General features: G+C 38.4%; 1 protein-coding gene across 1 annotated transcript; it reads left to right on the top strand.

The window, feature by feature from the left end:
- The first annotated feature begins 1,898 nt into the window (after positions 1–1,898).
- LOC131648869 (uncharacterized) lies at positions 1,899–3,065 on the top strand. Its single transcript, XM_058918597.1, has one exon. The coding sequence runs from the start codon at positions 1,899–1,901 to the stop codon at positions 3,063–3,065; it is 1,167 nt and encodes a 388-aa protein (XP_058774580.1).
- The last annotated feature ends 12,805 nt before the right edge of the window (positions 3,066–15,870 follow it).

The following is a 15,870-nucleotide window of genomic DNA, read 5'->3' as shown; positions in this document are numbered from 1 at the left end:
ACGTAAAAAATTCATTTTTAGTTAGTAGATAGTTTTATTCAAATTTCAATATTTTAGGATACTTATTTTGCTTTATTTTTTAGGAGATACAAATTAATTACTAATAAATTAATTAATATTTTAAAATATTATTGACTTAAGCATAAGAAAAATTATAATATATTATTTAATATTTTTTCATACTTTACTTTTCATGTTATTTTTTGAAAAATAAGTTACCACAAAATTAGCAAGAACGTGCCATTTGTACCTGAGATCTTGTAAAATTTTGTAACTTTATTTTTATTTATTTATTAAATTTATACTAAAATTGAGAAGGATTGATATTTTTCCTTCTCCTTACCATTTCTTCTCGTGTAATGTTCAAATAGGTTTGTAACTATCACAATTAATTAATAAAATTAATTGTCACTTTCCCATAAAATTTGTTGAAATTTGAAATATTATATGTCGTAATGTTCTTTTATTTTATTTTAAGTTATTTAGTTTTATTATAAAATACTAAAATTTTATTAAAATATATAAATTAATTTTACTTCCACAAAATTTTTTGTTTATATTATTAAATTTAATAAATTTAAGTTAATTGTCACCTTCCCAAAAAATTTGTTGAAATTGAATTATAATATGCGATAATGTTCCTTTATTTTGTTTTGAGCTAATTAATTTTATTTAACAAAATACTAAAATTTATAAATTAATTTTACTTTCACAACATTTTATTTATTTTATTAAATTTAATAAATTTGTGTTAGGTTCATTATAACTTCCCTAAAATATCATACTAAATTATGATGAATTTTAATATTTCCATAAATGCCATGTTCAAGTAACTAATATTTCGAAGGATTTTTCAGATAACCATTTCATATGTTGATGAAGACCTTCCATTTGAAGAGAGACAAGCATCCCTTGCAGATTACGGTTTTAGATGTAAATGTCCAAACTGTAGTGAAGAAGAGCCATAAATAGTGTTACAACCCCATGCAAACATTTATACACAACATAGTCCTATTGTATAAAGAGGCTGAATGCAAGGTTTAACAATGAATTTTATGCATGGAACCAAAATCAATTTTGCAAAGCTTGTATATTTCAATGAGAAGATTAGTTCTAGAAGAAGACCTGCAAAGTGGTAGCAATCACTCCAAGCTCAAATAAATATAGGTAATGAGATTTTTAAAATTAGAGATTACTTTTAGCGTTGATATCACTAAATTTAAATATTTTTGAAGTTGCGATAGTGAGTATAAAATTGTAAAAAATTCATAAGAATAATGTTTTGTTCAAGAATTTACGCTCACAATGTGGACGGAGAATAGTTGGATGACAACTCGATAGCGGTATTTGATTGAAATTGATTTTTGAGGACTTGCAAAAGTACTACCTGCAAACACTCCGACGCTCAAATTATAGTATAAGGGCATGGGATTTTTAAAGTTAGTGAGCGCGTACCTTGAGTATACTAATCTAGAAGAAGACCTACAAAGTGTCTACAAACACTCACTCTGACGCAAAAGTACCTGCAAACACTCCGACGTTCAAATTAATATTGACAATTAGATATGTACCGTAATTTTTAGTTCGATGGCCAAAATACCTGCACCTACTTCATCATTCAAACTAGTATTGACACTGAGATTTTTAAAATTAAAAATATGCATACCTTAAACGATGGTAATTTAAGCTAATATATATCTGAAGTTGTGGTATTTGAATTTAGAGCCTTAGTAATAGATAGATAATATAATTTTAATAATATCTAACTATATATTATGTACTAAATTAGAAAATTTTACCGATAAAAATAATATGTTATAAATAGATAGTTAGAATTTTTAAAACTGAATAAAAATATGTACAAGTAGTTAGTTAGTGTAACGCTCTGCTAGGGTTTGATGCCTAAGGCGAAACGTGGCGTTGGCCGGCCAAAGGCGGCGGCGCAACCGAAAGCGGTGGAACGGACGATAGTTACACAAGCGAGGATTGAACCTGAGTTACCAGTGACACCTAAACCACCTGATACAACGGTGGCCCATGATGACCAGATGAACACCAAACCATCTGTTGAGCCTCTGCCACCACCAAAACCATGGGTTGAGATTATTCAAGGGAACAGAGATCTTTCGAGGGGGATGGCGGTGGAATATATTGCCCCTACTCTGCTTAATGTAGACATTGAGATTAACATTGAGGAAACGGATGTTGCGCAGGAGCTGGAATTCTGGGAATATGCTGTTATTCTCTTCACGCTAGGAGGAAACCTAACGATGACTGCAGTGCGTAAATTCATGGAGACTTCGTGGAACTTTGTAGCTTTGCCGAATCTTTACTATAATGATGCTGGATATTTTATTGTAAAGTTCAAGAGCTATGCAGATATGGAGAAGGTCATGGCGCAGGGTCCATACTTCATCTATGGGAAACCCTTGTTCCTGAAACCTTGGACACCTGATTTTGAAATTAAGGAGGACTTGCTACGGGTACTACCAATATGGATTACTCTCCCTAACTTACCACTTCATCTCTGGGGAAAAAGTAGCATTTCGAAGATTTCTAGTGCTATTGGCAAACCGATAACTACTGGTGAATGCACGGCACAGAAGCTGAGGATTTCGTATGCCAGGGTGTTGGTAGAGGTGGATATCACACAGAAACCTAGAGACTCTATTGTCATCAAGGACCACCTGGGGAAAAAGATAGAGCAGCGAATTGAATATGAGTGGAAACCGTTGTACTGTCATTCATGCTTGAAAGTTGGGCATGACTGCTCTGTGAAGAAGGTTAGTGTGAAGCAAGCTCCTAAGGTGTGGAAACCTAAGCTTAAAACTGATGAACCTGGAGTGGTGGAACCCCCTGCGAACATTGGCAAGAGTGATAAACCTGGTGAAGAGAATGAGACACAAAAGGAGTCGCATAGTGAGGAGAATTGGACAGTGGTTACAAAGAAGGGGAAGACACCTATGGCTACTCCTAAGGATAATAGTGCTGTTCTATTCCCTAATCCATTTACCCACCTTAGGATTGGAGACTGTCCTATAGGAGGACAAAGCTCTGTTCAATGATTTGCACTTGGAATGTACGGGGCATCAATAAAGAAGCTAGACACAAAGAGGTAAGCTCCTACCTCCATAGCTTTAATGTTTCTGTAGTTGCTTTACTTGAGACTCGAGTGAAAAAACAAAATGCTGATAGAATAAGAAGGAGATTTAGTAATAACTGGGACTTTGCTGATAACTATGATTGCCATGAGAATGGTAGGATCTGGTTGATGTGGAGGCCTCAAGAGGTTGAGATGAGGGTGATTCAGAAAGATGAACAACACATTCATGCTGATGTGTATGACTTGGATCAAAGGCTTATGTACAGTCTCACTGTGGTTTATGCCTTCAACCAACTTGCCCTTAGGAAAAATTTGTGGGATGCTTTGGAAAACTTGGGCAACAACATATCTCACCCCTGGATTGCTATAGGAGATTTCAACAATGTAATTACTAGTCAAGATAGGATTGGTGGGAATGCTGTGATTGAAGGGGAGTACAGAGATTTGGTACACATGATGAACAAAACTGGGCTATATGAGGCTGCTACTAAAGGTAACCACTTCACTTGGACTAACAACCAAAGGGATGCTGTCATCTACTCTAGGATTGACCATATGCTTGGCAATATGGCCTGGTTCCAGAAATTCCATGATGCTATTGTGGAGGTCTTGGCTGCTAACATTTCAGACCATGCTCCTATTAAAATAAGCAATGACCAGAGGAGCTATCAAAGAAAATACATGTTCAAGTTCCTGAATTGCATCACTCTTGATCCTTCTTATGCACAGGTGGTCCAGGAGAGTTGGAGGAGAAGAATCCAAGGAACAGCTATGCACATTTTGTGGAGTAAATTGAGGAGACTTCAGCCTTGTCTAAAGCCCCTTATTAGGAAGAACAGTGATATCCAGGAACAGATCCAAAAAGCCAGGCAGGAGTTGATCAGTGCCCAAGAACATCTTACCAACAATCTGTTTGAAGTGCAGGCTATGGATCAGGTCAAAAGATGCCAAGACAGAATTACCCAACTGAATCAACAAGAGGAATCTATTCTTATGCAGAAATCCAAAGTTACTTGGCTGCAATTGGGTGATAGCAACAATGCATACTTTCATGCACTGGTTAAGGAAAAGAACAAACAAAAAAATCTGTACTCTCTCACTGCTATGGATGGGAAAAGGCTGACTACACAAGAGCAAATTGAAGATGAGATCCTTGGTTTCTACACTGCATTAGTAGGGACCAAGGCTACCACAACTAAAGGTGTGGATATCACTGCAATTAGAAGAGGGACCATGTTGCCTAGAGAAAAAGCTCAATTGCTGATAAGTCCTATCTCTGAGCTAGAAATTTGGAATGCTGTGCAGAGTATTGGAAATAATAAGGCCCCAGGTATTGATGGTTTCAATGCTTTTTTCTTTAAGCAGTCCTGGCATATTATTAAAAAGGATGTTGTAGCAGCTGTCCATGAGTTTTTTAGAACCAGCAAGATGAATAAAGCTGTAAATTGCTCCCTTATCACTTTGATACCCAAATCCTCTGAGGCTAGAACTGTTAAGGATATGAGGCCTATCTCTTGCTGCACTACCATCTACAAAGTGATTTCAAAGATTCTAACTACTAGATTGGGAGGGGTTATAGGCTCAGTAGTAGATGATAGCCAGTCTGCTTTTGTTCCTGGCAGGAATATTCATGATAATATTATGCTGGCTCAGGAACTGGTTAGAGGATACAATAGAAGGAATCTCTCTCCTAGATGCATGATTCAGATGGATATTCAAAAAGCCTATGACACTGTTGAGTGGGAGGCCCTGCAACAAATCATGTTTGAACTTGGTTTTCCTCATACTTTTGTCAATTGGATTATGGCATGTGTTAAGAATGTTTCATACAGATTCTCTATAAATGGGAGCCTCTCAAGGAGCCTCCAAGCTAGGAGAGGGATGAGGCAGGGAGATCCCATATCTCCTCTGCTCTTTGTTTTGATTATGGAGTACCTCCACAAGGTCCTGTAGTCTCTAACTCTCAACCCTGGGTTTAAACTCCACCCAAAATGTACAAAGCTCAATATCATTAATCTTTGCTTTGCTGATGACTTGTTGTTGTTTGTTAAAGGTGATGGTAACTCGGTGAAGCTTCTGATGTCAAAGTTTAGGGAGTTTTCGGCTGCAACAGGTCTCTATGCTAGTCCCTCCAAGTGCAAAGTGTACTTTGGAGGTGAAAGTGAGGATATGCAGACCCAGATCCAACAAGAGACTGGTTTTGTGACTGGAAATATGCCCTTTAAGTACCTAGGGGTCCCTCTAGCAAGCAAGAAGCTCACTATCAACATGTGTCAGCCTTTGATAGATAAGATGGTGGGGAGACTAAATCATTGGAGTACTAGGCTTCTCTCCTATGCGGGAAGACTCCAATTGATTAGGAGTGTGCTGTTTGCAATTGCAAACTATTGGATGCAAATCTTCCCGCTCCCAAAGAAGGTCATCAAGCATATAGAGAGTTTATGCAGGAGCTTTCTCTGGACAGGTAAAGAGAATATTTCCAGAAAGGCCCTTGTTTCATGGGAGCACACCTGTGATCCTATTTCTGCTGGTGGTTTGAATCTTGTGAACCTTGTGGCTTGGAATAGAACTACGATATGCAAGATGTTATGGAACATTGCTGGTAAAAAAGACATTCTGTGGATCAGATGGATACACCTCTTCTACCTCAAGGGCAGTGATGCTAGAACCTTCCAGCCAAAAGCCGACAGCTCATGGATTCTGAAGGCCATTTTTAAATATAGAGACTCGGTTGTTAATTCCAGTGTGTGGGCAGAGTTTGAGGCTGTAGGGAAGTTTGTAGCTAGCAGATTGTATCAATGGCTAAGGGGAGAGAAACCTGGTGTTTTTTGGAAGAATGTGATGTATGATAACAAGGCTAGGCCTAGAGCTTTGTTTGTCATGTGGCTGGCATGTCAACAGCGGCTACCTACAAAAGAGAGGCTCAGGAAAATTGGAATTAATACCGATGGCAAGTGTGTGTTTTGTGGGCTGCCAGAAGATTGCAATCATTTGTTTTTTCAATGCTCTCGAACTAAGAACATTTGGATGCAGGTGCTACATTGGATGAAGATCTCGCATAAACCTGTAGATTGGCAGAATGAATTGCCTTGGATTTGCACGCAGATACATGGCAAGAGTAGTAGAGCGAGGCTTATGAAAGTTGCAATTACTGAGTGTCTTTATAGCATTTGGCGGCAATGAAATTTCAGCATTTTTCAGGGAGAATGTGTTAACCGTTTGTGTAGCAACCACATTATAGATATGATTAAAGTTAGAATTGAGAAGGATAGAAAGTTAAGTATGTACTGTGCTGGCTTATAGGTTATTTTAAGCCTGGATTTTGTTAAGTTCTCATAGAAGCCTGGATCCTTGGATCGGTTTTGTAATTATCTGTTTTTGGAATAAATAAATTCTTTTCTTTGCTCCAAAAAAAAAAAAAATAGATAGTTAGAACAAAAAAAAATTCACAATATTAAAATAAGTAAGAGATAAAAATATCAAATATTTCTTGACAAAATATAAATATCAAATAAATAACCAAATAATATAAAACTATATTAATGCCTCCCAAAAACCATTTGATTTTTTGATTAGCACGTTCCCAACTCATAGTAAAGACTAAAAATAACATGGTTTGTTTGAATTTAATTAGCACGTTCCCAACTCATAGTAAAGACTAAAAATTACATGGTTTGTTTGGACTTTCATTTGCTCAATAGATATATACTACAACATTCTAAAGCATCTTGTCCAACATTTTCAATTCCATGATAATGAACACTAAATAGATGCACTAACTTACAAAAATATTTTACCTTTAATGGTAAAAAGTACATTTTCACAAATAATAACATGAAATTCATAAAATTAAAAAACATAAATTTAAAAATTATTATAAATTTAGATTAACAGCATTCAAGTTTAAAAACATTAAATAACTTATGTTTTTAAATGTTGTAACATCTCTGAACTAAAAATATTAATGCAATTGTTTTAATCTAAAACACAAACAAATATAATTTTCACATAAGATTATTTATATATAAAATTTACCCTCAGGAACATACTGTAGTCGGATAATATTTTAATCTTTAGAAAAATGATCCATCCACTAATTCATAGTGTGTGTGTGATGCCCCATATTCTACTTAGAAATCTAGAGCAAAGTAAGAGGTTTCAACTTTTTTTTGAAATTTCTATTACTATCCTTCCTTTATTATCTCAAGAGTGCAAAGCTATCGGTACTTATTAAGGGGAAATTTTATTATTGTATGCACGACTCATTGTTTATAGCAATCAAATTACCTTTTGACGCGAATAATAACATTTGTGTTGAAATTACCGGGTTACGTAGTAAATGGATTGTTCATAGTAATCTAATCACCTTTTGACGCGAATAATAACATTTGTGATGAAATTCCCCGGTTACTCAGCAAATGGATTGTTTATAGTAATTAAATCACCTTTTGACGCGAATAATAACATTTGTGATGAAATTACCCGGTTACTCAGCAAATGGATTGTAATCAAATCACCTTTTGACGCGAATAATAACATTTGTGATGAAATTACCCGGTTACTCAGCAAATGGATTGTAATCAAATCACCTTTTGACGCGAATAATAACATTTGTGATGAAATTACCCGGTTACTCAGCAAATGGATTGTTTATAGTAATAAAGTCACCTTTTGACGCGAATAATAACATTTGTGATGAAATTACCCGATTACTTAGCAAAAAGATTAAGGAGCAATGACGCATTTCGCGTTACTCCTAAAAAATTTTGAGCTGAATTTTTATTTTATTTTTTCCCCTGCTATTAATATTTAATTTTTCTTTTACACCCTTTTGATACTAAATTTCAGGTTAATTTGGTGTTAAAAATCAAAAGTCTCAATCCTCTCACATTACCTATATTACTTCACAAAATATAAGGCATTGAGATGTGTCAAAAGAAGTGGATATTTCAATTAACTAAAGACTTAAATATAATTCCAACACAATAGGTATAAATTCATCAATGGGTTGACAAATCTCAAAAAATGTGTAATACCCCGTATTAATTAAATGCTCTAATGTATTAACTGACACTGAGGTTTTATCAATTGATACGATAGAGATACCTTTGGACATTAAGTTAGTAGTGTTAACTTAAAGATATTTCCTTATATCCTTTCCTTTTGTTTTCTTCTTCATTCTACACCAAAAAGCCAAAGATAGAGAGAAGAAGTAGAGAGAAGGAAGAGCAAAGGAGAAAGAGGAGAAAAGCTTGGATCTTCACCATTTCTTCGCCGAATCAACTCATCTTCGACATCAACGACTCTTAATCGAGGTGGGTTCTAGTTAGAAACTTATAGCTTTGATTGTGGATGAGAAATCATAAGTTTTGATTTAGGGTTTTGTATAGAGGAAATCTAGGTTTTGGACAAATTCATCAATGTTCATGAGCAAAGTGATTATAATCCATGAATAGATCAACTATAGTTTGTATCCATGCTTTAATCTGATTTTGGAACAGGTTTAGATGGTTTTGAACCATGGAAAGTTGTGGGTGAACAGAACTGAGAACTGAATTCTCGCGCGCTTCGCGGCGCGAACGGGGCTGCGCGGCGCGAACTATGCAGGTTTTTTTAGGGGTTTTGCTTCTGTCTTCAGTACGCGGCGCGTACAGGGTGTCGCAGCGCGAACAGTTTGGAAAATCTTTAGAGTTTGCTACTGCCAGAGGGTTCGCGGCGCGTAGATTAGTTAGCGGCGCGAACAGTGTTAGAAATTATAGTGGTTTGCTTCTGCCATAGGGTTCGCGACGCGACCTAAATGTTGCGCGGCGCGAACTGAAGCTTCCTTAACCAATTTTTCTTAGATTAATGAACATTGTTTCAATCGTAACCTTCTAACCGTAAAACTGTTTTAACCGTCGTTCGAAGCAGTAATAGGCTAGGAGTGTGTCCTTTATAGTGGTGTAGATTTTGGAACCATGAGGACGTTGTGCTCTTGGTATGATGCTTATGTACTCTATAATTATTGTTTGAGTTCTATTGCAGGTGGATTGGTAATACCTTGTTATATGTGTCTATATCAAGAGGGTTAAATAACTACATTGTTATGTGAATAAAGCATAAGTGAGGAAACTAGGAATTGTTAGGTTGTGTAGCTTAACAAGAAACCTAGGATGAAACATTATATGGACATACGTGTTGGAATCTTATGAGGAAAGGCTAACAGGCCTAGTGGTTTGCGAAAGCGATCACCATTGTTGATGTATTAATCGGAACCGTAGTTTTTCTTTATTCTTTATTTTTCCTTTGAATGCTAACAGGCATTCACCGTGCAGAAAGGCACATAATCTTGGCAGGTTTGATTCCCGCTTTTGTGTATGAATGGAACCTACCGGTAGAGACTTGTGATGGTGTACGGGCCATGTGAAGTGACGATTCATGGGGAAAGGCTCATGAGTCCGAATCCATTTCGTATGTCAAGATTTTTCCAAAGGATTCATGACTCGTGCCACCTCCTAGACGTAGAAGGGGACGGGAATATGGGGATGCCTTGGTATTGGTTTCCGATTAATAATCTTGTGTTGAGTTGTTGAACTCTAAGTATGATTCCATATAATGTTAGTGTGAGAACTCAAGGTCTAGTTCCTTTTATGACTTGAGACTTATAGGTTAGAACCTTGTAAAGCCGAGAGGATCCATAGGATAGGGAACTCACTGGGATTTTATATCTCACCCCATTATATATTGATTTCAGGTGCTACAGGTTCTGCAAAGGGTAAGGAGAAAGAAGTTTGATTTCCTTATTCTTATGCCTCTTTTGGATATGGCGAAGCTTCCGTTGTGGATTACTTTTTGTGATCATTGTTGATCTAGTTCTTAGTATTTTTATTTTGAACATCTTGTATGTATTATGCCATTGTGTAGAACTTTTGTATTAGGGCATTAATATGTATAATGTGTTGACTAGGAACTTATTGGTATTTCAGTACCATATACTTGGATTCATGTATATTTATATGATTTGATGCATGTATTTATATATGCATGTTACTGTTGGTATCAGAGCAGGTCGTATCCTCGACCTAGCCATGAGATATTATAAGTGTTCTTTCTGTCCAAGATGTGTTGTGTTCCCATGAGTTTTGTTGTGTTATGACTATGGCATTGAGCCTGATCAACTTAATCCCATTTTGATAACCTCCAGGAACATGGCGGACGGACGCAGGACTCGTGGTCGACCCCCCACACGACCTCCACAAGTGAATACACCGGATGGCGGTGCGAATGTTCCATGGCCCCAGTTCATGCAACAGATGCAACAGCAGCAGAATCAGTTCATGCTGCAGAAGATGCAACAGATGAATGGCGGTCATATGTTCCAGTGGTTGTACCCGAAGCTGCAGGTGCGACTTATAAGGATTTCATTCGCATGAATCCTCCGGAATTTCATGGCGGATTAGATCCTATTAAGGCACACGGGTGGGTGGCCAATATGGAAGGAATCTTGGAGATCGTGCATTGTAGTGAAGAGGGCAAGGTGGTGTTGCTTCTCATTCGCTAAAAGGTCCAGCGATGAGATGGTGGAAGAGTGCTTCTGCGTTGATGGCTATTCAAGAAGTACCTAAGGAGTGGGTTAATTTTAAGACCACTTTTATGGAGAAATATTTTCCTAGTTTCCCTGAGGACTAAAAAGGAATTGGAGTTCCAATAGTTAAGGCAGGAGAATATGTCAGTAGCTACTTATGCCGAGAAGTTTGGAATTCTGGCTGCTCATTCTAGGGAGGCCGGGTATGCTCTTGATGAGAGTTGGAAGGTGGGCCAGTTTTTGTTTGGTTTAAGGGCTGAAATTTCGCATAGTGTGTCCTAGAGGGAGTTCACTACCTATACGGAGTTGTTGTGACAATGTTATGTGGCTGAGACCAGTTTGAAGAAAGTTCAAGCTGAGGAAGATTTAAAGAAGAATCAGAATGAGAGAGGAAGGCCAAGCCAACAGTTTCGGCCTAGGTCACAAGTTTTCTAGGGGAACAAGTGTAAGGTTCTCGGTCTAGTGCACCTCCGGTGTGTCGTAGTTGTGGTAAGAATCACCTTGGAAGATGTGCCTTTGAAGGGGCGAAATGTTTCCATTGTCATCAAGAAGGGCATATGGCTAGGAATTGTCCTCAGAATAGGAATCAAGTTCAAGGAAGGGGTACTGGTAGAGTTTATACCTTGGATGCTAAGAAGACCAAGGGTGATAACTCTTTGATTGCGGGTACGTGTTTCATTAATGGGCATTCTTGTTTTGTTCTATTTGATTGTGGAGCAACACACTCTTTTGTGTCATTGCAATGTATGAAGCGACTTGGGTTGCAAGCTACTCCTTTATTTCCTCCTATGGCGGTTACTACTGCTATGGATGAAATGGTAGAGACACCGTTGGTGTGTGAAAATTGTGTGTTATCTGTGGGTGGTAGGAATTTCCAGATCGATCTTGTTTGCTTACCACTTAAGAAGGTAGACGTTGTATTGGGAATGGATTGGCTTTCTGCTAATTCGGTGTTCATTGGGTGTGAGGAGAAGTTAATCATTATTCCAACTGAAGAAGCTACTCCGAAGGATGTGTTGACTACTATACTAGAAGGTACGGTAGGTATGATTAATTTCTTGTTTGAGAAAGAGAAGTCTGTTCTGTTGGTTCTCACTAAGGAGACGGGTGACAAGTTAGAGGTTTCACAAATTGCTGTCGTTAGAGAATTTTCCGATGTTTTTCCCGAGGATGTCACTTCTCTTCCTCCGGAAAGGGAAGTGGAATTCTCTATTGACCTGGTACCGGGAACGGCTCCTATATCCGTTTCTCCGTATCGGATGGCACCACTTGAATTAAGAGAATTGAAGGGGCAATTGGAAGAACTGATGGCTAAACATTTTGTGCGACCTAGTGTCTCACCGTGGGGAGCTCCAGTGTTGTTAGTAAAGAAGAAGGATGGTGGGATGAGACTATGTATTGATTACCGTCGGTTGAATAAGGCCACCATCAAGAATAAATACCCTTTGCCTAGGATAAACGACTTGTTAGATCAATTGAAAGGAGCCTGTGTGTTCTCGAAGATTGATTTGCGGTCAGGTTATCACCAAATCCGTGTGAAGAGCTCAGATGTGCCAAAGACTGCATTTAGAACCCGTTATGGTCATTACGAATTCTTGGTGATGCCTTTCGGTGTTACGAATGCTCCAGCTGTTTTTATGGATTATATGAATCGGTTATTTCAGCCTTACTTAGATCAATTTGTGGTAGTCTTTATCGATGACATTCTTATTTATTCTCGTACTCCACAAGAGCACGAAGAACACCTGAGGATTGTTCTGTCGGTACTGCAAGAAAATCAATTGTTTGCTAAGTTAAGTAAGTGTGAGTTTTGGATGACAGAGGTAAGATTTCTTGGTCATGTTATATCTCAAGGAGGTGTGGCAGTGGACCCGACAAAAATTGAAGCGGTAATTAATTGGGAGAGACCGAGCAATGTCTCAGAAGTCCGAAGTTTCTTGGGCTTAGCCGGCTACTACAGAAGATTTATAAAAGGGTTTTCTCAATTGGCTTTACCAATGACTAGACTTACTCGGAAGGAGTGTCCTTATGATTGGGATTCGGGGTGTGAACGGAGTTTCATGGGCTTGAAGGAAAGATTGACGACTGCTCCTGTTTTGATCGTTCCTGACCCAAATAAGTCCTATGAAGTATTTTGCGATGCTTCCAAGAAAGGATTAGGAGGGGTTTTGATGCAGGATGGTCAGGTGGTAGCATACACATCTCGACAGTTAAAGGTTCACGAAGAGAATTATCCAACTCATGATTTAGAATTGGCTGCGGTTGTTTTTACCCTAAAGGTGTGGCGTCATTACTTGTATGGAGTTCACTTTGAAATGTTCAGCGACCACAAGAGTTTAAAGTACCTATTCGACCAGAAGGAGTTGAATATGCGTCAGAGGCGGTGGATGGAATACTTAAAGGATTATGATTTTGACTTGAAGTATCATCCAGGCAAAGCAAATAAAGTGGCGGATGCTTTGAGTCGGAAGGTGTTAAAGAGGGCCGAATTGATGATGTCAGAGTATGCATTATTGGAGAAATTTCGAGATCTCAACCTTCAATTTGTTTGGACCCAAAATGGAGTATTGATGGGAAACTTGAATGTTAATTCTACTTTGAGAAACGACATCCAACAAGCACAAGCGTCTGATACTAAGTTACAAGAGGTGTTGGTTCAACCAGGTTTTACTCGAGCTACAGATGGGGTGATTATGTTTAATCAGAGGATTTGTGTTCCGGACGATGCGTTATTGAAAAGAAGGATTTTGGATGAAGCTCACAAGGGTGCTTTCACGATACATCCGGGTTCTTCAAAAATGTACCAAGATTTGAAAGGGGATTATTGGTGGTCCGGAATGAAAAGAGATGTCGCAGTGTACGTATCAGAGTGTGCGGTGTGCCAACAAGTAAAGATTGAACATCAAAGGCCGGGTGGATTGTTACAACCACTATAGATTCCAATATGGAAGTGGGATAGTATTTCAATGGATTTTGCGGTTAGTTTACCTCGTACTCAAGGTGGATATGACTCTATTTGGGTGATTGTAGATCGGTTGACGAAATCTGCACATTTCTTAACCGTGAAGACTACTTACAAGACAAGTAATCTTGCACGGTTATTTATTGCAGAAATTGTGAAGTTACATGGTGTACCCTCTAGTATTGTGTCGGATAGAGATCCAAAGTTACTTAAAGGTTTTGGAGAGCTTTTCAACAAGCGATGGGATCTAAATTATGTTTGAGCACGTCGAACCACCCTCAGACGGATGGTCAAACGGAACGAACGACACAAACCTTGGATGATATGTTAAGAGCTTGTGTGCTTGAAGGTAGAGGAAATTGGAAGGAGCTTTTACCATTGATTGAATTTGCTTACAATAATAGTTATCACGCGAGTATTGGTATGACACCTTATGAAGTATTATATGGGAGGAAATGCAGAACACCGTTGTGTTTATCAGGAGTTGGTAATGGTAGAGTTTTGGGACCGGAAGTCTTTCAGGAGACCACGGACAAGATTAGAATGATTCGTGATAAGGTTAAACGAGCTCAAGATCGTCAGAAGAGTTAGGCGGGTAACCGTAAAAGGCCTTTGGAGTTTATAGAAGGTGATCATGTATTCTGGAAGGTTACTCCGAGGTTGAGGTTGAAAGGACCGTTTAAGTCGAGAAAGTTAAGTCTGAGATACGTGGGACCGTATGAGGTTCTAGAGAGGATTGGTGAAGTAGCTTACCGTTTAGCCTTACCACCTTCTCTATCAGAAATGCATGATGTTTTCCACGTGTCTCAACTGAGGAAGTTTATTCCCGATCCTCTCCAGCCGGTGTTACCAAATGCAATTGAGATAGAATCAGATTTGACTTTTGAACCCTTACCGAGCCGTATCGTAGGAAGAGAGACTAAAGTGTTACGCAACAAGGAGATTCCTCTTGTCAAGGTTCAGTGGGATGTGACGCATCCGGGCGATGCTACATGGGAACTTGAATCGGAAATGCGGGATGCTTACCCTCACCTTTTCAGGTAATTATTAAATTCGAGGACGAATTTCTATTTAAGTGGGGGAGGATGTAATACCCCGTATTAATTAAATGCTCTAATGTATTAACTGACACTGAGGTTTTATCAATTGATACGATAGAGATACCTTTGGACATTAAGTTAGTAGTGTTAACTTAAAGATATTTCCTTATATCCTTTCCTTTTGTTTTCTTCTTCATTCTACACCAAAAAGCCAAAGATAGAGAGAAGAAGTAGAGAGAAGGAAGAGCAAAGGAGAAAGAGGAGAAAAGCTTGGATCTTCACCATTTCTTCGCCGAATCAACTCATCTTCGACATCAACGACTCTTAATCGAGGTGGGTTCTAGTTAGAAACTTATAGCTTTGATTGTGGATGAGAAATCATAAGTTTTGATTTAGGGTTTTGTATAGAGGAAATCTAGGTTTTGGACAAATTCATCAATGTTCATGAGCAAAGTGATTATAATCCATGAATAGATCAACTATAGTTTGTATCCATGCTTTAATCTGATTTTGGAACAGGTTTAGATGGTTTTGAACCATGGAAAGTTGTGGGTGAACAGAACTGAGAACTGAATTCTCGCGCGCTTCGCGGCGCGAACGGGGCTGCGCGGCGCGAACTATGCAGGTTTTTTTAGGGGTTTTGCTTCTGTCTTCAGTACGCGGCGCGTACAGGGTGTCGCGGCGCGAACAGTTTGGAAAATCTTTAGAGTTTGCTACTGCCAGAGGGTTCGCGGCGCGTAGATTAGTTAGCGGCGCGAACAGTGTTAGAAATTATAGTGGTTTGCTTCTGCCATAGGGTTCGCGGCGCGACCTAGTTGTTGCGCGGCGCGAACTGAAGCTTCCTTAACCAATTTTTCTTAGATTAATGAACATTGTTTCAATCGTAACCTTCTAACCGTAAAACTGTTTTAACCGTCGTTCGAAGCAGTAATAGGCTAGGAGTGTGTCCTTTATAGTGGTGTAGATTTTGGAACCATGAGGACGTTGTGCTCTTGGTATGATGCTTATGTACTCTATAATTATTGTTTGAGTTCTATTGCAGGTGGATTGGTAATACCTTGTTATATGTGTCTATATCAAGAGGGTTAAATAACTACATTGTTATGTGAATAAAGCATAAGTGAGGAAACTAGGAATTGTTAGGTTGTGTAGCTTAACAAGAAACCTAGGATGAAACATTATATGGACATACGTGTTGGAA

This window comes from Vicia villosa, linkage group LG2 (assembly GCF_029867415.1).
Source record: "Vicia villosa cultivar HV-30 ecotype Madison, WI linkage group LG2, Vvil1.0, whole genome shotgun sequence".
In the NCBI taxonomy this organism is placed as follows: Eukaryota; Viridiplantae; Streptophyta; class Magnoliopsida; order Fabales; family Fabaceae; genus Vicia; species Vicia villosa.
The sequence above is the reverse complement of the archived record's forward strand: the minus strand, read 5'-3'. Positions and strand labels throughout refer to the sequence as shown.

Excerpts from the sequence above, each read along its gene's own strand:
- LOC131648869 (XM_058918597.1), top strand. The coding sequence starts at position 1,899 with ATGCCTAAGGCGAAACGTGGCGTTGGCCGGCCAAAGGCGGCGGCGCAA.